General features: G+C 35.6%; 1 protein-coding gene across 7 annotated transcripts in view; it reads left to right on the forward strand.

Annotated features, from left to right (window-relative positions):
* The window catches only part of LOC136034907 (potassium voltage-gated channel subfamily B member 2-like), a 224209-nt gene that overhangs the window by 102843 nt on the left and 95222 nt on the right, over positions 1–26144 (forward strand). For all 7 annotated transcript variants that reach the window (XR_010619286.1, XM_065716407.1, XM_065716406.1 and 4 more), the window contains one exon: positions 8235–8717. Coding sequence is in view for 6 of the 7 variants with exons in the window: in XM_065716407.1 (XP_065572479.1) it covers positions 8235–8717 (483 nt within the window). In the remaining variant the exon portion in view is untranslated. The remainder of the gene's footprint in view (positions 1–8234; positions 8718–26144) is intronic.

Raw genomic sequence — 26144 nt, forward strand, 5'->3', positions numbered from 1 at the left:
CAAGTACCCCAAAAGAGAATTAGAAAAGTTCCGTTGCAATTATCTCTCTAGTGAATGCAACAAGTAGGGGCGTGGCTTATGAAAGTTGTTGTTTCCCTGTGAACAATGGCATTCAAAAAACATTGCGGCAGTCTATGCAGGACAAGATATGCTTACATAAAAAAAGACGTGGATTATTTAGTTATTTCACTCCAATCGACAGTGACAATAAGAGGCAGTCAAAGAAAAACATCACCTTTGTACCACCCAATTAGCTAACAATAAAGATTGAAAATAACACAAGAGAAAGGGTAAAAATAGTTCAAGTACCCTGTAGAACCTATCCATAAGCTTCATATTTTTTTTTTAGTTTTTTTTTTATATCTGGAACTAGGATTTAGAACCAGGAGCCAAAATAAGCGAGATTAATTCTTTGGTGGGAATCTACAATTCTTTGGGGGAAGTTATGCGCTCTAATTTCGTTGGTGCATGCCTGTTACGTATTTTTGTGAGACTTTACTAAAGACTATTATTAAAATAAGCATTTTTACACCCTGTACCTTTTGCTGTATTCTTCCCTAGCAACTGTAATTTTCTAAGATTTTTATGGCACTTGGTATTTACCAAGTGACATATAGCGATCGCAATTTCTGTCTGTCTGTCGGTCTGTCTGTCTGTCGGTCCCGGCTTTGCTAGTTTGGGCACTTTCAGATAGGCTAGGACGATGAAAGTTGGCAGGTGTATCAGGGACCAGACCATATTAAGTTAAAAATAGTATAGTCGCTTCCCCGATTCGATCGTCTGGGGGGAGGGAGTGGAAGGACGATTAATTTGGGCGATTAATAACAACAACAGGCATTGAAAAGACTGCGGAATTTGACAACAATGTTAAATCACAAAGATGCAAAAATACGGAACCCCCGAAGCATTAGAATAATGACCTAAATTAATTGTTGTTCTGTGATTCATATATTTTTAAATCCCTATGTGATCCCTAGCCTGAAACTTCATGTTCAATAATTTTTGAATCTTTTCCGTTATTAAATAAAAAAAAGCTTTTTTTTTCAACGGATAGTAACATGCAACATTAAAACTTAAAATGAACACAAATTATTCGGTACATGAGGGGGCTGCCTCTTCCTCTTAAAGTTTTGAGCACTTTTAAAAAAGTGTTCTTGAGTGGTTCTTTAATAATTGGGACAAAAAGTTTAATTTTAGTAAAAGAGCGAGGTATTAAGGAGGAGGCAGCCCCTCCGTATACGGAATAATTTCTGTTTATTTTAATTTTTAATTTTGTTTCCCCTCCTCCCTCCCCCCTAATCCGAGTGACTATCAACGGGCGATTCCATCCTTGCTGCAAATTCCTCCCAGAAAAAGCTCTTGCTCAAGATGCCGCCTGAAAAATTCTCCTTAGTTAAAAAAAATTCTTCATATTCTCATTCGATTTTTTTATTTAATTTCTGATCGTTTCCCAATTCTAACTGGAAATACCCTATGTGGAAAATTTTCCTAGGATACCCCCACTCTACAATGGAAAGTTTCTCCCGAGGAGAATTTTTCAATCAAGAATTATTTTAGGTGATACTTCCCCTCTGGAAAATTTCTCCCACAGAAAATTCCCTTCAACAGAAAAATCCCCTGGAGAATTCCGACCCCACTGAAAATTTTCCCCGAGACGATTCCCCCAGAAAATATCCAAATGTGAAATTGGGTTGTCAAACAGAAAGTAACACAAAGAAAATAAATCTCGTACAGGGAATCGGGCAAATTTACCCCTGTGCAAATTTCCCCTTAAATGCTCATCACTAGAAACTTCCTTCTCAACAGAAAATCCTCCCTGTAAAAAAATTCCCCTCGCAGAGAATCACCATCTCCTAAAAAATTTCTGTATACTTCATAACTACAAATACTATATGTAAACAATTGGAAAATTTTATAACTTGCAGCCCTTTTTCTGTTGCTGTAGGGGTCATGTCATCCCTAAAGGCGAATCTATTGGACTTTTCATCTCTGCTGAACAAAACGGCTATATCAAAATTTTGATTGACTGACATAGGGGGGAAAAGAGGTGTGGAGGGGGGCTAGTTGCCCCCCCCCCCAATATTTTTCGTTTCTTAAAAAGGCGACAACAGCTTTTGATTTCCTTTTCAATTAGCCCTCTTCCGATCTTCTATATTCTAGAACTATTGATTCGTTACGATCACCCCTGGGAAGAAACAAAAAGAATATAAATAAACACATGTCCTTGATCTTTCGTCTGGCAGAAAAATGCAAATTTTCTGCATTTTTGCACACAGGAGCTTGAAGCCTCTATAGTAGGGCTCTATAATACCCTGAAGCTACTGATGAAGTTCTCAATGACTTGGGGGATGTTTTCCCCCTTTTAAAAAATAAGATAAATTTTCTCAGGCATAAAAATCCAAATTTTTTGGATGTATCTATTGTTATCTAAATTCTGTTTTTTAGAGTTTAGGTTACTATTGAGTCTGGAGTCTACACAAGGTAATTTGTTTTACAATGGATCAAACAATGAAAAGAACAACAAATGAATAAATTATTAAAGCTACATAGTGTCCATCGGGGGTAGGGGTTATCGTCGGAGTAATGACTATTATGCTGAGAAAGGGCACAAAATAAGGAACCTGATGACATCATTTTTATGTCATCTTTGCTTGCTTTGTATACAGCCTAGGGCTCTATATAGAGTAATCGAGGGGGGGTGGGTGAATATGAGCTATAACAAATGCGACTTTAACATTGAGAAAAAGTAAAAAATGAACAATCTAAAAATGACACTTTTTTGGTTCTAGCAGCTAGTGCACAATTAAAAAATACATTTTGAATTGTGCGCATAACGGAAAAGATAAAAAAATTTGAGTTATATATTAAAAGATAATCAATCACAGATCTTAAATCATACAAAAGTAAGTGAGCAGAAAACTGAGCAGTTGCAGAGATTTTTCATCATTTGAAATTTTTGTTAAGTTCCCCATTATTTTGCAGGAATAGTTATTTTACTAAAATATTCTATTCCCTTTGTTCGGTGTATGAAGTGTCCAAAATGAACACAGCTTTTCAATTCATTTCATTTCAATTCATTTCCGCTTGTTTCAATTTCTACTATTTAGTATTATTTGCGAATGCTGTTTCGATTAATTTTGCATTTTGTATTGTTTAGAAGTTGACTTTTTCTTTATGTATTTCAGTAAGTTTCTTTTCTTTTCTTTTTCTTCGCTTCTGTTTTGCATATTTGTAAGTGGTTATCAAATAAACTTATCTTATAACGACAAACCCATAAGTTGTGTGTCATCTATACCCTATATTCGACATACTTTGAAACACACATTAATTAAAATAATTTTCTGGTGTTTGGTTTCGCTATTTGGTTTTATATTTCGCTTTTTGGCTTATGTGCTCTCCTAATTGAAAGATAACCTTTCCAAAGCCCAGATTTTCAGTTTGGGGTATATCATGGCTGCAGGAGTAGCTGAAGAGTGAGTAGCTGAAAGGTAAAGGGTGAACCAAGACCTTTTGTAGCCGACATTAGAAAAAAGTTTTTTTAAAGACCGCCAAGTGAAAAATATTGAAATAAATATTGTTTTAATGTATTGCACTAAACACAACTAAAACTGTTTTAAAATAAGTAAATTTAATTCAAATTACAACTGAGAAGTAATTTTTAATTACTAGAGCAAATTTCTTAGGAATTTCTAATAAGAGAGCAACTCATCAACTAATGAGAAATTTACAAAATAAGTTACTTTACATGCAAGGAAAACCTGGGGGACTTCAGTGGTAGGTGACAAAATAAAATAAATGTGATAACGTAAAGGAGACTCAAATGAAAGAAAAAAGAAAATGTCACTTACTGGAAAAGGAGATAAATTATATTACACAATCTTGTTTACTGTTTCGTAAAAAGGAATATTTACACCCTGGTTTAATAACACTATTGCAGATTATCTTGTTCATTGACTATATTCTCCTGACCTGCAACATTTATGGAATCCAGATGGAAAATAGAAGACTCGGAGATATTGATTTCAGTGACGGTTCCATTGCAACTGAACCGCCGTGTAACTGAACCCAAAGCAACTGAACCACTGTAACTGAACCACCGTGCATCTGAACCACTGTACAACTGAACCACCATGCAATTGAACCACTGTACAACTGAACCACCATGCAACTTAACCACTGTAACTGAACCACCATGCAACTGAACCACTGTACAACTGAACCACCATGCAACTGAAATCCCATGCAACTGAACTAACTGAGCCCATGTAACTAACCCTTGTGTAACCGAGCCCTCGTGCAACTTAGCTCTATTTAATTGAGCCCTCGCGCAACTCAACCCCTGTGCAGCTTAACCCCATTTAACTAGTCCTCCGTGTAACTGAATCCCCGTGCAACTGAGCCCCCGTGCAACTGAACCCTCGTGCAACTGGATCACCGTGCAACTGAACCATCGTGCAGCCGAACCCTCCTACAACTTAACTCTCCTGTAACTCAACCACCGTAATTACATTGGGTAAAACACAAGTTAGAATCTTTACATGTCCAACCTTGTTGGACTTGTTTCCTTTTTAAAGTCATAATACATATAACTGACTGTCATGATGACTAGTAAAGAAGTTTTATATTGTTGTCACAAAAACAAAGAAAATCAGACGTCATAAACTCTTAAAGCCAGATTTATTTCCCCTTTTTTATGTCTGTTAATGGGGGTTCCTTCTCCCTGTCACTGTCTACGGGTTTAGGCATTCACCCATCCCCCCTCTACCAAGGAAAACCGTCCCCTGGAAAATACCCCTCGCAGAAAATATGGTCTTCCAAATAAGAATTTTTGATTTGGGTTCTGTTATTTTTTAGTTCAGCTAAAAAGTGCTAAGGAAAGCGAAAAAGAGAAATTTATGTGAAAGTCCTATCCTACCTCCATGCAAAAATATTTTTCTCTAGTAAAATCCTCCAGCAGCTCCCCCCTCCCATTCAGAAAACTCCTACGTGAAAAATGTCCGCATGTTTCCCAATAACAAACACTATCTGTAAGCAATGGCAAAATTACAACACTTAAAAAGGTACTTAAACTTCTATAATGGGGTTCTCTGATTGTTTTGTAGCTAGGGAGAGAGGGAGTTACCTCAAAGCCCCTTTTTAATGCCAAAACATCTCAACTCTCATTGAGCCTTCAGATAAATACAGAATTGGCTCTAGGCAAGAGATGAGAGGAGAATGGAGGTAGAATTATTTATAATTCCCAGGTAGTTCTAGTCTTTTTCATAAGTTGAAAGTGATTGGAGACCAGCCAACTGTTAGGGAATACTTTTAGGGGGAAATTTTTCACGGGGAGGTATTTTCCAGGGGGTGTATTTTCTGCGACGTAGTATTTTTAGGAAGGCATTTTCCGCAGGACGAGTTCTTCTTGAGGGGGGCTGGTTGCCCTCCTATCACTTTTGAATTTTAAAAAGGGCACTAAAACTTCCAATTCCCAATCGAACAATAAAATGTGATTAATAAACATGATTAATGAAAACCCCCACAGTCCTTGGGCAGGCGATGTAGGCTATTGCAAGTTACCCATTGTTAAAATTTAAAGATTTCATAAAAGGGATGGTCGTTCATACTTTGGAGAAGGATCATTCTATTGGAAATTGAAATTTCAAGTTCAATTCTGAATAATCAAAGGTAATGAGAGTATCAGCCTCGCCCCTTAACCACCACCCCTCACAAATGCATCTCAAGTCTCAAGCCCCCCAAATACCCAAAATAGTCTCAAGGTCAAATAACAATACCTCTGGGGTTCACAACTCCCCCAGCAGCCAGGGCTGTAAGTTAACTTAGTTTCTCAATGTTAACACATAAGGTTCTTTATGAACCTTATTTTTTTATGAACTTTGGAGGGGGACGGGTGTTCGTTCGATTGGAAATCAGTAAGATCCAGTGCACTTTTTAAGAGTTAAAAGTGATCAAAGGAATTCCACTCACGCCCCTTTCTTCCCCAAATGCATCCATTCGATAATTTTGAGCTTACCATTTTATTTAAAATAGATCAAAAGTTAAATAACTATGCCTCCAGGGTTCGCTACTCCTAGTCCCTGGTGCGAGGGCTGTAAGTTATGAAGGTTGCTTATTGTTAACATACTTGTTTTTTTTTATAAAGAATAGAAGGCATGTTTGATCCTATAAATGGGAAAAGGCAAGGAGTATTAAGGTCAAACCCTAGAGAAATGTCACGAAAAATGCCAAACACAATCAAAAGGCATTTTTTCCCTTATTGTTTGTGAAAAGGAAATACCAGCAATATCTACAGTGGCTGATGGTATCAGCCGTCACATCTTTCGAAAAATGCTTAGGAGGATCTTCAACTACATCAAGAGGTACTTTGTGCGTCGATTTTTACAAGAAGATGTATCTGTAATGTGTCGAGAACATCTGAGGTATATACCTAAGGGTGTAAAGTTTAAACTTTCTGGGCATGTTTAAGGAAGGTTGAAAAAAAGGCTGAAGTGCAACCAGTCCCCCTCTTATATCCTTTTTAGCTGCAATCTCCTCAAAGACATCTGATCAAAATTCGTTATCTAGATTCACCAAGGTGAAATGTTTTTAACACATATGTTTATTGCTTAACGTCCAGAATGGTCTGATCCATCTGAAAGAAATTAAAATAAATCAGCTCTAATGGTTTGTGACATCGGATCATCCTTTTTTTTTTGCAAAAATAAAATACAGTTATTTTATGAATGATCTTGACAGGCGTTCATATTATGACTTTAAGACACAAACAATTCGGGCAAGGTTAAATATGTAAAAATTTTAACTTGTGTTTTACCCAATGATATTGCCTCATATTTATTTTTAGAATACTGAAAAACTTAGTTGAGTGGTTCAGTTGCACGATGGTTCAGTTGCAAGATGGTTCAGTTGCGCGGTGGTTCAGTTGCACGGGGGTTCAGTTACACGGGAGTACAGTTAAATGGGGTTGATTTTCACGGCGGTTTAGTTGCATGAGGGTTTAGTTAAAAAGGGGTTCAGGTTCAGTTGCACAGGGTTTCGGTTATACTGGGGCTCAGTAAATGCGCGTTGTTTTAGATACACAGCGGTTCAATTACACAGTGGTTCAATTACAGGGGTTCAGTTGCTTGTGGCTCAGTTACAAGGTGGTTCAGTTACTCGTACACCACTCTCTCTGACTCAAGTTGAGTCTGTTCAACCGCAACGTCCTCTCAACGCTGTGCTATAGTTTTGAAACTTGGTACCTAAATCAACAACTTGAAAAGAAACTGCTCACATTCGGGAACATGTTTTTAAGTCGCATTGGACTATCCATTGGTCCAAAAAAAAATAATGGACGCCACGGTACGAAGAAGACGTCTCAACCACTGATAAATGAAGTGATCAAATATAGGGAGTTGAGATGCTTCGGTCATGTGATCCCCATGCCCAAAACTTGACTACCGAAGGTCGTCCTTCAGTGGGAGCCACGTCGTATCAGAAGAAGAGGACGTCACAAAAACACCCTATGAAACAGCTACCTGCTGACCTCACAAGTCTCAATGACTGAATTCATTCCGAATGGGAAGATATCTGGGCTGCCGCAGCGATGAGAGATGACTGGAGACTCTTCCTGGGTGCCCTAAGTGCCTCTGGAAGCACATGAGGATCTAAGGTCCAAGGTAAGGTTAGAACACAGGAAGATGCGTAGCTTCGCGAACATTATCTGGGATCAGCATTCCTGGATGCCCTAAGTTTCTCTAGAGGCACATGAGGGTCTAAGGTAAGGTTAGAATACAGGAAGATGCGTATCTTCGCCAACATTATCTGGGATCATATTCCAAATAATTGGTGTAAAATTTCTAGTAATCGAGCAGATGAGCTCGACTTATATGCTAAATCTTCTGCAAACTATCCCATTTGTTTCATAGTTTTAAAGAGTCCTAAGCCCATCAGACATGACAAATAATTGAAATAACATACGCATTATTGAAATTTTCTATAATCCTTTACTGCTGGCTTACTATCTTCCACTTTAAGCAGCAAGGAAAATCATATATTTTGCATGGGTAGCTCTGATATTTTGTTTTCTTATCCCACGGTCTTCTCTGGGGGAAAAGAAAATCGATCCAGGGTTCGTTGAATATCAGCAAATTAAAAGCTTTATATTTCTTCCAAGATTGTAAACGATCATCTTTGAAAGTTATAATTTGTCTCTTGGTTTATCCAAGTTATCTAATTTTTTCTTTCTTGTATTGCAGGAGATGAGGAGCTTCGTAGATGGCGTAAACCTCTCTTCAAATAATGACTCAAACTCACCCGCTATTGAGCTGAAGCCTATAGTTTCACCAGTTGGCAATCCTCAGCATATCTCACCTAAGCACCTTACCCCAGAGTCAGTTACTGCTGCAAGACGGACAGAAATGGCAAGCTTCGACAGCTCTGACACATGGGCTAGCTGCACAGCTTTCCCTTCAATGCCTGACTTAAATACATCTTTGACTATCATAGACGTGAATCGTGTAGCAGGAAGTAGTTTGTGTGTAGACCCAATAAGCAAAAGAAATGTGTCACACAGTGCTAGTGGATTTATTGTTAAAAGTGAGTCCTTCACAAATGCAGGCTGTGAAGCATTGGATGCTCTTGAAAGACAGAGGGCAGAATCTATAGATCGTGTTCATTTTGCCCCTAGGCATTGGCCTTGTGAGGAGTCCTGCTGTCCTTCAAGTCAAGTACCTAATAAAGTAAGTACAACATTTCTTTATGTTTACCAAAGTTTTTTTGAAATTTTTATTGACTTTCTTCTTTGCTAAGGGTCTTTTCTTATTACAAAACATTTGACAAATTCAGCTTATATTTTAGACTATTATTTGAATTTTTGCGAAATTTAAGTTTCTAAATCCTTCTTTGACTTATTATTTTTAATCTAAATGCACCACACATGTTTCATCCTAGACTTTGAGGTCTTTTTCTCTTATAGAACGTATTAATTGGATCTATCAGAAACTTTTTTGAAAAAAGTTGGCCATTTATCGTGGTAGTTCCTCAATTTCCCAATTATCCATCGTTCTTTGACAGATTCATTTTTTTATTTCTTGATTGAAATTTCTTCTAATATTAATTGAAGGTCATTTTAAGACCTTCTAAAGATTAGGCATATAAATCACCATCTGCATTAAAGTTTTTTTTATATAACATACCAGTTTCATCTGTCAAAAATTTAGAAAATAAATAACTATTTGCCGTGGTATTTATCTATACATTTCTTTTCTAATTTAAAAGAAATTGGACATTCAATTTCTACATTCAGTTTTATTTCACCCTACACTACACTATACCACGCACTATTTCTACGAGGATTTACTTGAATGATGTTTGGATTTGAGCGATTCGCCTTTTTGTTATTCAACCTTTTGGTATGAAAAGTGACAATACTTATCCTTATCTTTAATAATAATCAGCTGTTCTAGAAAAATAATAAAGGTGCATCCTGTTATCTGAAAAATAGCGAGGATAGGTTAATCCTCATTTGAATACAAGCAGTAGACTTAACTGCCAGTCCTGTGGACATGGACGGTCATAAATCTTTTAAAACCTTTCATTTGGGGTCTCCAATTGGCTTCAAATAGCTCAGAGAACTAATAGACTATTTCAGTTGCCCTTACTATATGCCTATTTACCATAATTCTGATCTAGGATAGACTATCTGTCAACAAGTGAAATGAATCATTTCTATTCAATTCTGAAAAGTTATTCCAGCTTTGCCTCTTACAGAGACAACTGCCTAGGCATTACTGTAATCAGCCATGGCTCTCAAGGTTTTCATCACTTCCAACCAGTTATGGTTAATTACAGTAAAGCTAAGGCAGATATTCTCTGTGAGAGGTAAATTTGGAATAACTATGTTGTCTTAGAAAATTTATAAAGGTACACCCTGTTAGCGAAAAATAACGAAGATAGGTCAATCCTCCTTCGAATCCAAGCGATGGTCCTCAGCAGAAATTTGGCAAATTCGTCTTCTTATACCCAAACTTATAAGAGGAAAAATTGGATTGATTGTCATTAAATGTTGTAAGATACAACTGCTCTAGTGACTTAACAAAGAAATACCCTGTTAAGACCCCTGCAGACGTAGCTTTTTTCGGGAACCGATTTTAGCAACGCAGTTGGCAAACGATGGCGATACAAAAAAAAATGCCATTTGTGCGAGATTTTCGAAACTTAACATCACGTTAGTGATGTTAATGATGCAAATTCGTCTTTTTCAAAACTTAACGTCACTATTGGTCAGCTGCAGGTTATTAATAGTTGAATGACTGATCTCAACTTATTATTTACTTCTTTCATTATTATTGTCATTAAGTTCTTTTATTATTAAAATTCTTATTCTTTTAATGTTTTTATTTCACTTAAAAAATTTGATTAAATTTTAAAATCTTCTATTATTGAATTATGAAGTTCTTTTAGTATTGCATATTTGATTGTTTTTATTATCTATTATTTATTATTATACCAGTTAGTTTTTTGTCCGATTGTATATCTTCCATTGTTACGAGAGGTAAGAGCACCGGTAATTGTTCTAATTACCGTCCTATCACTGTGTCTTGGCTTGTTAGTAAGCTATTTGAATATGTGCTACTACCGGCCACTAACTCCAAGAGCCATTTTACTCACCATATTGTGGGTCAGCTAATGAAAATAGCTGTTGCTCAAACAGTCCCGTGTATTGTTTGAGCGTTGATATAACTAGTGCTTCTGACAGCGTAATTCGTTCAAACACTTTCTTTTCTCTAGCAGCGTCTGGCGTTAACTTTTCTGTTGTTTCCGTGCTTAAGTATTGATATGCCAATTCTTCAGTTATGGTGAATTGGTGGTACTCTAGGGGAGCATATTCCTATTAAAAAAGGCGTTAGGCAAGGTGCCGTGTTATCTCCGAGTATATTTAAGAGTGTTTTAGCTTCGTGTCCCCGACGTCTTCAACCTTCAGTTTTTTATAATGATAGTTTAGGCAATAGTCTCTTTGCTTATGCTGATGATGTTCTGGTTCCTAGCCGGACAAAGCAAAGTTTAATTGCCAACTTTGACCTGCTTTCAGCCGCACTGTCTGCCGTAGGCCTTTCAGTTAATGCTGCCAAATGTGAGTTTTTGTGTTTTGGGAGTCCTCCACCAGCATCACCACTTTGCTTGACTTCCTCAACTATACCGTGTTCAGCAAGTATTAAATAGTTAGGTATATCTTTTTCCACATGGCAAAAATTCTACTTACTCCGTTATTACGTCCAGCATGCTGAAAAGTATGCTTGTTGGTTACGGAAAAATTTTACCCAATCGTTTCCGGTATAATCGAAAGGGATTTTGCCGTCTATATTTTAATTTTGTGCTCCTGCTGATTTTTGTTTTTCTAGTTTTGGTTTCCTCCTTCGCAGGAAAGATACGAAGAAAACGCGCTCAGGATATTTTAAGTACTGTAAATATCTGATACGTTTACTACGGTGGTACAGAAACCCTAGAATCGTTTCTAAATTTGACATCGTTGATGCAACCCCGCGACTGAAACAACTATCTATAGATCTATGTTTTAAGACTCAGCAAATGAGTGTGTTTTTGGGCCTCTTTGGCCATTTTTTTAATTGAGTTAATTTATTTATGTTGTTCTATTTATTTATTTTATTTTTTTTTATTATTTATTTTTTGATTTTCCTCCTGAATTAAAGGAAACGATTGAAGATTTCTTATCTTTTTTTTTATAAACACGATGAAATTCCGCCACGTTTTGTAAATCGGCCTTGAAAACTAGGAATTAGTTTAGCTCAAATGAGCGGCGTTTTCTCTGCAAATTGGTGCCGATTTGATAAATCACCGCCAAAAAAAGCTTTGTGTGTTCTAGGCTTTGGATGAAAAATAAGATTATTGATTAATTAATACTCATTTTTATTACCCAATCAGTCAAAAATTAAGGCCGACGTAACTTCAAAAGATGACTTTATGCGGGAATCTTTCATACCTAGTATTCTATAGTATTTATCATACATCTCAAGACATTTTTTTCATGTCCTAGTTCAACAACTATTATTCTTGCAAAATGCCGGGATCAACCAATGCTTTCTTGCGGCCAACAATTGTTTCCAGTTTGCAGTTGTTGATAAAAAATAAACTGAAGACTGAAGCACTGGTTTGAAATTTTTCTTCAATTTGCATTGGACAATAAATTTGAGTCAAAGAAAATATGCAATTTTTCAATCTTTTATTATATTAATGATGGGGTTCTTTTTTTCTAAGACTATCACATTATTCTAGATATTTCGTTTTTTATCACTTTATGTATATTTTGTTAGTTTAGTTTACTTAGTCCCTACCCACTTTGATACATTATTTTTTCTTCAAATAAATTACTTTTTTGCTTGAAAGTCAACAGTTTCGAGAGATGATACTTTTTCTTCTTGTCAGTTAACATTTATTAGATTCCATTTATTTTTCAATACTTTTAATACTGACGAAATCTTTGCTTTGTCAGAAAGTACTTTCAAAACGTTCGTATCAAATGAACCGTGTCATAGAGATTAAAAAAAAAGAAGATTCAACTAAATCCTGATGAGGAGCCTAACATCATGCTAAACAGATTGCTTGCAGCAAAAGCTGTTGAATTTGTGAAAAAAAAAGCCTTGTAGGAGGAAAAACTGATTTGCCTGAAAAGTTGCCTCCTTAAGGGCGAAATCCCTTATCTTTAAGCTGAATTGGCCAAGAGTTTCCTTGTAGCATGATGGAATGAGTGGGCGAGTGAGTCAAGGGCTAGCTTTCCTTAAACAAATGTACCTTCTGGCGGATAGTTTATGTTAAAGCTTTGTGGGCGGTGGAAAGGGGCAATTCGGTGAAAAAAACATTTCACTTTATTAGATATCAGTAACGTTATGAGACGTAATTAGATATTGGAGATGCTGAATGAAATTTGTAAATGGATCAAGGAGATCCGCGTAGCGCATGTGTCGTTCACCTTATACTCATTCCTCGGCCGGAAGTGTTGCACGTGGTTGGAGACTTTTCGACGATTCCCGGTTTTTCTCTCTTTTCGACTTTTCTCCTTTTCGACCATTCCCGTTTTTTTTTTCTCTATATTTCTCTTGGTGCCAACTTATAAGACGGCCCTATTCTAAAAATAAATAATAGTTACCATCGAGACTCAAAAATCACGACCAATTGCCTGTGAGTTTTGAGTACTAACCATTCGGCCAGAACAGGATTACGGGAGATGTTACTGTAACCGTCTAATATCACCTGTTAGTCTTGTGTGCTAACCATTAAGCCGAGACAGTAGCGGAGATGTCACTATAACGTTATTGCAAATCATATGTAAATGTGGGTGGGTACAGGTATACAAACACCTATTAAAATTCAAACTCAAAATGACCAGATATTACTATTAAAGAATAAATTAAACCTAAAGCAAAAAGTAATTAAATAAATAATGATAACAAACAAACATACAATGGTACTAATATGAATGAATAAATAAATTTTAAAGTGAGTGAAATTTAAATTGAATATGCAAGTCAAGCTTGAAACGAACAAAAATCACTACAAACAAGAGGTTAGGTATTGCCTCCTTCTCCCACTGTGAAAGTCTAGAACCTACTGCGTCATGAAAAATATACTGAAAACTATGTGTGTTTTGGAAAGCACAAATAAAACCAAACTAAATATTTGATATATGATTATATTAATCGTTGAAAAGATCATCAGTTCAAGATTTTATTTCACTGTAATGTTTGTTTTCTATTTCAATGCTATAATAACTGGAAAATAAAATATTTGTAATGTGCTTCGTTTTCAGTGAAGCGCCGTTGACACAGTTGGATTTAGATTTTTACAGTTAAGTAAGGGGACAGCATCCAAACTTTTGTTTGTCTGAAAGTGTATTTGGCTTGAACAGTCGTGGAAAGAACTAATAAAATTAAACTCAATATTTGATGTATAATAATATTCATTGTGGAAAGCTCATCAGGTCAAAATTTAATTTTACTGCAATTTTATGTTTATATTCAATGTTATGTACAAAACAAAATATTTGTAATATAATTGGTTTTCAGTAAAGCACCAATGACGCAGAAGGTTTTAGACTTTACAGTGAAAAAAGGAGGCGATACCCGAACTCTTCTTTGTAGTGATTTTTATTCGTTTCAAGCTTGATTTGCATATTCAATTTAAGTTTTAGTCGTTTAAAGATTTATTTATTCATTTATATTTGCACCTATTATGTGCTCGTTTGCTATGATTGTTTATTTCATTTTTGTTCGTTTTAGGCTTCATTTCTTCTTCAATAGCAAAATATTTTTGTTGGTTTTAAGCTTGATTTGCATATTAAATATAAGCTATGCTGGTTTTAAGATTTATTGATTCATTTGTATTAGTACTTGTTGCATTTTTTTTTTACTATAATTGCTTATTTAATTTCTGTTCGTTTTGATTTTTATTTATTCTATAATAGTAATTTCTAACCGTTTTGGGTTTAAAATTTAACAGGTATTTCTATTCGCTGATCTTAAGTTTAATTTGTTACTTCTCTTTGAAAACTTCTTTTTCGGATTTTTTTTTTTTTTTAAATGAATTTGGTTCCTTTTTTTGTTGCAAAAAGTGTCAAGTTTTTAAAAATTCCTTATTTCAAAATCATTTTTTTTTCAACAACAATCTTTCATCAAAGTATTAAAACTATTATGAAAGTAACAATATCAAAGTACTAAATTATCAAAGTAAAGAAAGGATCAAGATAAACAAGGTATCAAATAAAACAAAATATCAAAGAAACAATAAGCAGCTTGCATAACTTACAGCCCTTCGACCGTAAATCGAAGTTGTCACGTAGATCACTAAATCCAGGTATCAAACTAAACAAAGTATTAAAGTAATAATAAGCAAGCTCCGTAACTCAAGAGCCATTTCCACGGGGATGGCAGGGGGGATTCAACTCCGGAAGCATAGTTATTTGCCCTGTGAATTATTTTGAACAAAATGGCTATCTCATAATTTTGGCCGGATGCCCTTTGGGAAAGTTGAGCGTGGGCTAGTTGCCCATTAATCATTTTGGACTCTTAAAAAATAATTTGAAGTTAAAAAGTTAATACGACCACACATTCCAGAAAAACCTTATATTCTAATAAAGGACATTTTACATAAGTTACAATTTTCGCCCGGGGGCTAGGATTTCTCAACCCCTAAGTCATAGTAATTTGAATTTCGGACTTTTTTGGGGTGGGTATGTTTCAATCCCAGAGTTTTGAACTTTAGTCTATGAACTTCAGTTTAGTTTGAACAAAAATTACTCTAACAAAAATTCTGTCTGACGATTTTTGGGAAAAGAGTGCATAGGAGAAAGAGCTATTTCCCCCCTGTCACTTTTGACTCTTAAAAAGGGAACTGAAACTTTCAAATTCCAGTCGAAGGAGCCCCTTCCAAACTTTATGCGACCACCCCTTCCATAAGAACCTTATATGCCCCAGGGCATAACTTACAACATTTTCTCCCTGGTTCTGGTGAGCTGTGTTATCTCGGGAGTTTTTGTTATTTGATCTTTGGTCTATTTTGAACAAATTGGCTATATATAAAATTTGATCGGATGAATTTGGGGAAAAGAGGACAGGGGGAGGGCTAGTTGCCCTCTCACTACTTTTGACTCTTAAAAAGGGAACTAAAGCTTTCGATTCCAGTCAAAGGAGCCGCATCAAAAGTTTATACGACCACCCCTTCCATAAGAGCCTAAGACGCCCTCAGGGCATAACTTGTAACGCCCACCGCCCTGGCTTTAGAGGCTTGTGTCAACCCCAGAGCTTTTGTTATCTGATGTTTAAACTAATTTTAACAAAATGGCTATCTAAAAAAAAAATTATTGGATGGGTTTGGGTAAAAAGTGCGTAGAGGGCTAGTTGCCTCCGATCTCTTTCGACTCTTTGAAAGTGAACTAGAGCTTTCAATTTTCTAACAGATGAGCCCCTCTGAGATTTGTAGGAGCATCCTTTTCACTATAACCATATATACTCCAAGGGCATAAATTACAGCGCCTGTCCCTGGGCTCTGGGGGGTTGTGTCAGCCCCGGAGTTTTTTATTCGATGTTTGGACTAATATTAACAAAATGGCTATTTCAAAATTTTTATCGGATGTGTTTGAGGAAAAAAGGGGGAAGGGGGCTAGTTACCCTCCGATATCTTTTGACTCTTGAAAAGTGAACTATACCTTTTGATTTCCGATCAAATGAGCCCCTTTTATGTTTATAAGATTACGTCATCCATAAGAACCATATTAGCCCATAGGGCAAAACTTACAGCACCTGCCCTTGGACTCTTGGGTGTTGTGTTGACTTCGAAGTTTTTAGTATCTAATCTTTGAACTTTTTTTTTAGCAAATGGCCATCTAAAAATTTTTGTCAGATGCAGTTGGGGGAAAAGGGTGGAGGGGTTTTTTTGCCATCCGATCAATTTGAACTCTTAAAAAGGGCACTAGACTTTTCGATTTTTAACTGAATGAGCCCCCTCTGAAGTTTATATGACCATCCCTTCCATATGAATTTACCCAGGAAAAAAAACATAGCAGCCTTTTGGCCTTTACTATCAGCAACGCCATTACGCTATGTATAGTAAAAAATTATGTAAAAAATTATTGTAAAAAAATCAATTGTAAAAAATTATGTACAAAATTGAAAAATTTATTTTCAAAAAAATTTTTTTTAACAGATTTTGAAAGGACTGTTCTGATACTTTACCCCCTCCCTTCTTTGTGGGGAACTATATAGCCAAAATTATATGCTTCTTGCGTGTTTATCTATTTCTTGATTTTGTCATAAGAAGATTCAATAAATGGGTACACAGTGAAAACAAAAGTTATATATGGCAACATGCATGGGACATTAGGAAGCTGGGGCTAAAGAATAGGGAAGTTAGAGCCTTTTCCCAAAAACTTGTTTAGTTGTTCTAACCTTGACCAATTTTCAACTATGTTATGATGCCCGATTGAGAAAATTAACTAAGTCGTGTTTGAGTATTTTAAAAGCAGTTTATGTTATCAAACAATCAGCATATATCATAAACTTATCAGATGATATGATATTGCAGTCATTGATTGTAAAAAAAAAGGAAGAAAAACAACCAAATTTACAGAGGAAATTTTGTTTATTACTTCTCGACGGATTAGTTTTGCCACAGGGCCTTCAAAATTGTGTACACCATTTTGTTTCTCATGGGTTTCCTGACATTACTTGAATGGCAATTCGAAATTAAAAAAAAAAAAAACAAGCTTTTTTCAACTGAAAGTAAGGAGCGACATTAAAATTTTAAACAAGTAGAAATTATTCTGTATGTGGAAGGGGCTGACCCCTCCTTAACGCTTTGCTCTTTATGCTAAACTGTTTATTACTTTAAAAAGAAGGGTTTCGAAAAAGAGTCAGACTTACCGTAAAGAGCGAGGTATTAAGGAGGCCCTTTCACTTAGTGAGTAATTTCTATTTGCTATAAGTATTAATGTGCTTTCAGTTGAAAAAAAACATGATTTATTGCATTTGATCTATCAAGAATCTGCGCTTCTATGGTTGTGGGTTGGACAGCCCACCCAATACCCCTTTGACACTCATTCTTCAAAATAATTAAGTCACATTACTTTTTGACTCGTCATTTAAGTTTAATTATATTAAGTTCATTTATTCTTGTTCAGAATGGAAATAGTTGCCATCACTCTTAATTTTTTGGTATGTTGCCATGGCAGACTAGACAAAAGGCTAGTCACTTTCATTCAAAACAAACAACCAGCATTATAAGAAGATGAAAATGTTGAATATTAGCACATTGTCCCAGACAATTTAATATGCACAAAAGACCTGGGAATTGTTAAGCATTTTAATCTTATTACCTTCTATGTAAAATACTAAAAAAGTTGCCATTGAAGAAGGAGCTATGCCTGGGCCACATTGTAGTGATATTTATTTAAAAAAAAAATCTACTCACGATTGCAATACCAACTAAACCTCCGATGTCAAGGCCACTTGGAGTGTTTCAAAAGCTGCGACCCACGGTTCGCAGCTGCTGAGTACATGTAACTATATATCACGGCCAATCAAGGCCGTTCCAGGGGGCTAGGGGTTTAACCCTCCCCCCCCCAAAAAAAAATGTTTTCCCGACTCTTAAAAAAGAAACAAAAATGATTTTTTGTGTAAAACCCTCCCCCCAAAAAAAATTTGCAACACCCCACCCCCCCCCCCCAAAAAAAAAAACTAGTCCCATATCATGTCTGCAAATTAAATATAAAAAAACAAATTTTTTTAACTGAAAGTAAGGAGCGACATTAAAACTTAAAACGAACAGAAATTACTTGGTATACGAAAGGCGTTGCTTCCTCATCAACGCCCCTCTCTTTACGCTAAAGTTTGACTCTTTCTCTCAACTCTTCTTTCTAAAACAGTAAAAAAACTTTGCGTAAAGAGCGGGGCGTTGATGAGGAAACAGCCCCTTTCACATACGAAGTAATTTCTGTTCGTTTTAAGTTTTAATGTCGCTCCTTGCTTTAAGTCAAAAAGAAAACTTTTTTTTAATTTAATTTCTGAGCGTTTTTGAATCGATGCATGTTTTCATTTTGGCTCTCCGCAGAGGAATAATTAAAACGAAACTTGTATATCTTTTTTTTTTTTTTTTGGCTAAATGGTTTTCTCATAGTTTTGATCGAATGATTTTGAGAAAAAAAGAGCAGGAGAGGAAGCTAGTTGCCCTCCGATTTTTTGGCTACTTAAAAAGACAACAAGAACTTTTAATCTTTTATGGATGTTTTTATTAGTAAAAGATATACGTAACTTATAAATTAGCTTACGTAACGAACTTTTGTATTCTCATGTTTTTATTACATATATGAGGGGGTTCACCCCCTCGTCAGTACCTCGCTCTTTACACTAAAGCTTAAATTTTGTCCCTATTCATTAAGAATGACCCCTGAATCACAAAAGTCGTAGAATAAATAGTTGAAATTACTAAAAATACTTTAGCGTAAAGAGCGAGGTATTAGGAGGAGGTGAGCCCCTCATAAGCGCAATAATTTATGTTTGTTTTAAGTTTTAATGCTACTTTTAATGCAGTTTTAATCCTTACTTCCAGTCGAAAAAACTTCTTCACATTTATTTTTTCATTTTTTTTAAATAATGCTAGAAAATCCTGCACTCCTTTCATCGAAATTTTCTTCCCTCTGACAAATTCCTCGATGGAAAGTTCCCCCAAAATGTCCCCCTCTTCTCAGTCCCTCCGCCAACCAGAAAATCCTCCTGAAAACGTCTGTACACTTCCCAATAACCATTACTATATGTAAGCACTGATCAAAGTTTTTAACTTGTATCCCCTCCCACGGGGACTATGGGGGAGTAAGTCGTCCCCAAAGACATATTTATAAGGTTTTTAGACTACGCTGAATAAATTGGCTATCACAGAATTTTAATTCTTTGACTTTGGGAAAATAATTAGCGTGGGAGGGGGCCTAGGTGCTCTCCAATTTTTTTGGTCGCTTAAAAAGGGCACTAGAACTTTTCATTTCCATTACAATGGGCCCTCTCGCAACATTCTAGGATCACTGGGTCGATACGATCACCCCTAGGGAAAAAAACAAAAATAAAAAACAAAAAAAACAAACAAATAAACACGCATCCGTGATCTGCCTTCAGGCAAAAAATACAATATATTCAATATATTCAAAATCAGCATTAAAATGCAATTCTTTTGATGTAGCTATTGGTATCAAAATTCCATTTTTTAGAGTTTTTTTACTATTGAGCCGGGTCGCTCCATACTACAGTTCGTTACCATGAACTATTTGATACGGTATGATTATTGTATGTTATCAAACAGTTCGTGGTAACGAACTGTAGTAAGGAGCGACCTGGCTCAATAGCAACCGAAACCCTAAAAAATGGAATTTTGATACCAACAGTTACATCAAAAGAATCCCATTTTTACGCTAATTCTAAATATACAAGTTTCATCAAGTTTAATTTTACCCACCTGTTACGAAAGTTACGAGCCTGAGAAAATTTGCCTTATTTTAGAAAATAGGTTGAAGCACCCCCTAAAAGTCAAAGAATCTTATCGAAAATCACACCATCAGATTCAACGTATCAGAGAACCCTGTAGTAGAATTGTCCAGCTCCTATCTACAAAAACGTGGAATTTTGTATTTTTTGCCAGAAGACAGATCACGGATGTGTGTTTGTTTGTTTTTTTTTTGTTTTTTTTTCTATTCCCCAGGGGTAATCGTATCGAATCAGTGGTCCTAGAATGTTCTGAGAGGGCTCATTCTAACGAAAATTGAAATTTCTAGTGCCCTTTTAAGTGACCAAAACAATTGTAGGGCACCTAGGCCCCCTCCCACGCTCGTTTTTTCCCAAAGTTGCTTAATCAAAATTTTGAGATAGTCATTTTGGTCAGCATGGTAGAAAAACCTAATAATTATGTCTTTGAGGACAACTGGCTCCCCCACAGTCCCCGGGGGAGGGGCTGCTACTCACAAACTTTGACCATTCTTGACATAAAGTAATGGTTATTGGGACCTGTACATACGATTTCAGGGGGGACTTTTTCACGTAAAAGGGGGTTGGGGAGGGGGTTACGTGGGAGGAATGTTCCATGGAGGAATTTATCCTGAGGGAAGAAAATTTCCATGAAGGGGCCGCAGGATTTTCTAGCATTATTTAAAAGAACAAAGAGAAAATAAATTAAAAAAAAGTTTTTTTGTGGTTGAGGTAAGGAGCAGCATTAGAACCTAAAACGAACATAAATTATTACATATATAAGGGGATTCCTCCCCTTCACAATACCTCACTGTTTACGCTAAAATATTTTTAGTAATTTCAACTATTTATTCAGGGGGCCGTTTGTGATTCAGGGGCCATTCTTAAAGAATTGGGACCAAGTTTAATCTTAAGTTTAAAGAGCGAGGTATTGACGAGGGCGAGAACCCCCTCATATACGTAATAAAAATATGCAATTATAGAATTTCGTTACGGAAGTTAATTCGTAAGTTAAATATATTTATTACTAATAAAAACCTTCGTAAAAAAATAAAAGTTCTAGTTGCCTTTTTAAGTAGCCAAAAATTGGAGTGCAACTAGGTCTCATCCCCCACTTTTTTTTATCAAAATCGTCCGGTCAAAACTATGAGAAAGCCATTTAGCCAAAAAAAAATTAATGTGCAAATTTCGTTTTAATTATTCATGTGCGGTGAGCCAAAACCAAAACATGCATTAATTCAAAAACTTTCCTAAATTAAATGAAAAAAAAACTAGTTTTTTAACAGCAAGTAAAGAGCAGCATTAAAACTTAAAATGAACAGAAAGTATTTCTTTTATGAAAGGGGTTGTCCCCTCCTCAACGCCTCGCTCTTTACGCTAAAGTTGTTTTTTATTTTTTTAAGTAGAGTTGTGAGAAAGAGTCAAAACTGTGAGAAAGAGAAATCGCAAATACACAACTCAACAATGAAAAAGTCAACGAGGTAATTTATTAGGGAAAATCATTCTAAACTCCAATTTTTAGAAGACCAAGGTCTATCCGCATTGTGAAAAAAATTGGCCTTGTGTAGAAAATAAGTTATATCTAGGATGTAATGTAAATTGATGCACGATGACAACTTAGAAATTTGTTCACTGTGTTGGTCTAAAGTTAATTTTCAGATTGAGAAGAATATATTTCTTCTTGCTTACTTCGATGGCACTAAACATCTGAAATATAATAAACAGCAAATTCGAAAACCTTAGAAAATAATATGAAAAATCTGAACTTCATGAGAATTACTGAACTTATCGATGATATAATATGAAGTTCTATTACTACTCAAGGTTATTTGATTTCTAAAAGTCTAACATAGAAGCTATGACATTTTAGTTAGTCAAACTGTACACAAAATGACGAAATTTTGAAAAATTTTGATGAAATTTGTAAAATCAAAACTTCAAATAGACAAAGTCATGGAAGGAATTTTATTGTTGGAAAACTAATACTGGTGTACTCCAGTTCATAAAATATGTCTATCGGTATCTGAAATAAATCCTATCTTGTCTAGAAAATAAGTCCCTCCAGGATACATAAAAAAAATTGATGCGTCATGACAACTTTATAAAATTATTTCTAAGTGAAAGAGGCAATTTCGTATATAAAAAAATTTTTGTCATCTTGTTTACTTTTCAGGATATTATCAAACAGTTCGTGGCAACGAACTGTTATAAGGGGCGACCCGGCTCAATAGTGAACGAAAGTCTAAAAAACGAAATTTTGATACTAAGAGATACATAAAAAGGATCGGATTTCTATGCTGATTTTAATTATATAAATTTTATGAAATTTAGTTTTACCCATCAAAAGATACGAGCCTACGAAAATTTGCCTTATTTTGGAAAATAGGGGAAACACCCACTAAAAGTCATAGAATCTTAACGGAAATAACACCATCATATTCAGCGCATAAGAGAACACCACTGTAGAAGTTTCAAGCTCCTATCTACAAAAATGTGGAACTTCATATTTTTGCAGGAAGACCGATCACGGCTGCGTGTTATTTTTTTTTTCCAGGGGTAATCGTATCGACCCAGTGGTCCTAGAATGTTGCGAGAGGGCTCATTCTAACTTAAATTAAAAGTTCTAGTGCCCTTTTAAGTGACCAAGAAAATTGGAGGGCACCTAGGCCCCCTCCCGCGCCAAATTTTTCCTAAAGTCAACGGATAGAAATTTTGAGATAGCCATTTTGTTCAGCATAGTCGAAAAACTTAATAACTATGTCTTTGGGGACGAATTACTCCCCCACAGTCCCCAGGGGATGGGCTGCAAGTTACAAACTTTGGCCAGTGTTTACATACAGTAATGGTTATTGGGAAGTGTACAGACATTTTCAGGAGGATTTTTTTGATTTGGGGGTGGGGTGAGGTGAGGGAGATGCGTGGAAGGATTTTTCCTTGGAGGAATTTTCCAGGGGGGAAGAGAAATTTCTTGAAGGGGGGCAGGATTTTCTGGCATTGTTTAAAAAAGAACAATGAAAAATAAATGTGAAAAAGTTTTTTTCAGCTGAAAGTAGGGAGCAGCATTAAGACTTAAAACGAACAGGAATTAATATGTATATGAGGGGCTCATCTCCTCCTAAATACCTTGCTCTTTATGCTAAAGTACTTTTAGTGATTTCAACTATTTATTTTACGGCCTTTGTGATTCTGGGTCCATTCTTAAAGAATTGGGACAAAATTTAAGCTTTAATGTAAAGAGCGAGATATTAACTAGGGGGCAAATCGTCTCATTTACGTAATAAAATACATGAATATGGAAGTTCGTTATGCAAGTTGATTCGTAAGGTACGTATATTTTTTACTAATAAAACCGTTCGTAACAAATTTAAAGTTCTAGTTGCCTTTTTAAGTAACCAAAAACTTTTGTGTAACTAGGCCTTCTCCCCACCCCTTTTTTGTCAAAATCGTCCAATCAAAACGAAGAGAAAGCCATTTAGCCAAAAAAAAAATCATATGAAAATTTCATTTTAATTGTTCATGTAATTATTCATCAAACAAATAAACAAGCATCTGTGATCTGTCTTGCGTCTCTTTGCTGGCTCAAAATTTGACTAGCGTCAAATGGTAATTGTAACAACCAGTAAAAAGGTACAGTTGCTTGTCCTCTTTTTCTAACGTACGCTTAAGAAATAATTAGATGTGCTTCAAAAATGTGACCAGTGATGTCACAAAAAGTGTTGTCACAATCAGCTTTCATTCGCTAGTTGGTATCGTTAAGTCCCAAGGACACTGAACATGAGATATAATTGTTTTAATTGGTTAATTGGAACTTTGAAAATTAACCTTGTTATTAAAACCGTGAGCAAGATTAAAAACAAATATTGGTAAAAAGGCGTTATTTGGCTTTTTTTTTATATACAATTAAGAAATAATGTGTTTGACTGAAAATAAGAGATGAATAGCGTCTCAAAAAGAGGCACTTACTAAGACGAGACGCAGACTGTTCAACCCAATTTGGCACACGCATTGTCTCTAGCACGAGCTTCTGAACCAAATGCTTCCATTAAGTTCTGCCTTCCCTGTGTGATCAAATAATCTTCAGCTACATCTCTCCTACTTATGTCGTTGCTTCTGTGATCCCCAATTGGTTCAACAATTTTTATGACGACTTTATGCCAAGATTTCGACTGACCATCTAGTTTTTTGTCAAACAGTTCGTGGTAACGAACTGTAGTAAGGAGCGACCCGGCTCAATAGTAACCAGAACTCTAAAAAATTGGAATTTTGATATCAATAACTACATCAAAAGAATCCCATTTTAATTCTGATTTTAAATATATAAGTTTCATTAAGTTTAGTCTTACCCATCGAAAGTTACGAGCCTGAGAAAATTTGCATTATTTAAGAAAATAGGGGGAAACACCCCCTAAAAGTCGTAAAATCTTAACGAAAATGACACCATAAGATTCAGCGTATCAGAGAACCCTACTGTAGAAGTTTCAAGCTCCTATCTACAAAAATGTGGAATTTTGTATTTTTTGCCAGAAGACAAATCACGGGTGCGTGTTTATTTGTTTGTTTTTTTTTTTTTGTTTTTTTTTTTCCAGGGGTCATCGTATCGACCAAGTGGTCCTAGAATGTCGCAAGAGGGCTCATTCTAACGGAAATGAAAAGTTCTAGTGCCCTTTTTAAGTGACCAAAAAAATTGGAGGGCATCTAGGCCCACTCCCACGCTCATTTTTTCCCAAAGTCAAAGGATCAAAATTTTGAGATAACCATTTTGTTAAGCATAGTCGAAAACCATAATAACTATGTCTTTGGGGATGACTTACTCGCCCAAATTCCCTGGGGGAGTGGCTGCAAGTTACAAACTTTGACCAGTGTTTACATATAGTAATGGTTATTGGGAAGTGTACGGACGTTTTCAGGGGGATTTTATTTTGTTTGGGGGTGGGCTGAGGGGAGGGGGCTATGTTGGAGGATCTTTCCTTGGAGGAATCTGTCATAGGGGAAGAAAAATTCAATGAAAAGGGCGCAGGATTTTCTAGCATTACTATAAGAAAACAATGAAAAATAAACATGAAAACGTTTTTTTAAATGAAAGGAAGGAGTAGCATTGAAACTTAAAACGAACAGAGATTATTACGCATATGAGGGGTTCTAAAAATACTATAGCATAAAGAGCGAGGTATTTAGGAGGAGATAATTACCTCGCTCTTTATGCTAAAGTATTTTTAGTAATTTCAACTATTTATTCTACGGCCTTTCTGATTCAGGGGTCATTCTTAAAGAATTGGGGCAAAACTTACGATTTAGTGTAAAGAGCGAGGTATTAACGAGGGTACAAACCCCCTCGTATGCATAATAAAAATATAAGATTATGAAAGTTTGTTACGTAAGTTAATTCTTAAGTTACGTATATTTTTTACTTATAAAAACGTTCGTTAAAAATTAAAAGTTCTAGTTGCCTTTTTAAGTAACCGAAAAATTGGAGGGCAACTAGACCTCCTTCCCCACCCCTTATTTCTCAAAATTGTCTGATCAAAACTAAGAGAAAGCCATTTAGCCAAAAAAAAGAATTAATATACAAATATCATTTTAATAATTTATGTGCTGAGAGCCAAAACCAAACATGCATTAATTCAAAAACGTTCAGAAATTAAACAAAAAAAACTATTTTTTTTAGCTGAAAGTAAGGAGTGACATTCAAACTTAAAACGAACAGAAATTACTCCGTATATGAAATGGGTTGTCCCCTCCGCAATCCCTCTCTCTTTACGCTAAAGTTTGACTCTTTGTCACAATTCTACTTTTTAAAACAATTAAAAACTTTAGCGCAAAGAGCGAGGGATTGCGGAGGGGACAAACCATTTCATATACGGAGTAATTTCTGTTCGTTTTAAGTTTTAATGTCGCTCCTTACTTTCAGCTAAAAAAATTAGTTTTTTTTATTTAATTCTATGAAGAACGGATTGGCGCTGTTAATAGTGCCTGGCATGTCAAGATCTTCTCCGGGTGCCTCCTAATACAGCCTAGCCCCTTAAACTAATGTGATTAAAGTACACTTTTTGACACAGAGGAAAAGGACAGTAATATTTCCTTTTTCTTTGATGTAAGTGTCTGAAAAACTGTCCGTCACGTTATCGCTTTTTGACAAGGCATTAAAATCCAAAT

Source organism: Artemia franciscana, chromosome 13 (assembly GCF_032884065.1).
Source record: "Artemia franciscana chromosome 13, ASM3288406v1, whole genome shotgun sequence".
NCBI lineage: Eukaryota > Metazoa > Arthropoda > Branchiopoda > Anostraca > Artemiidae > Artemia > Artemia franciscana.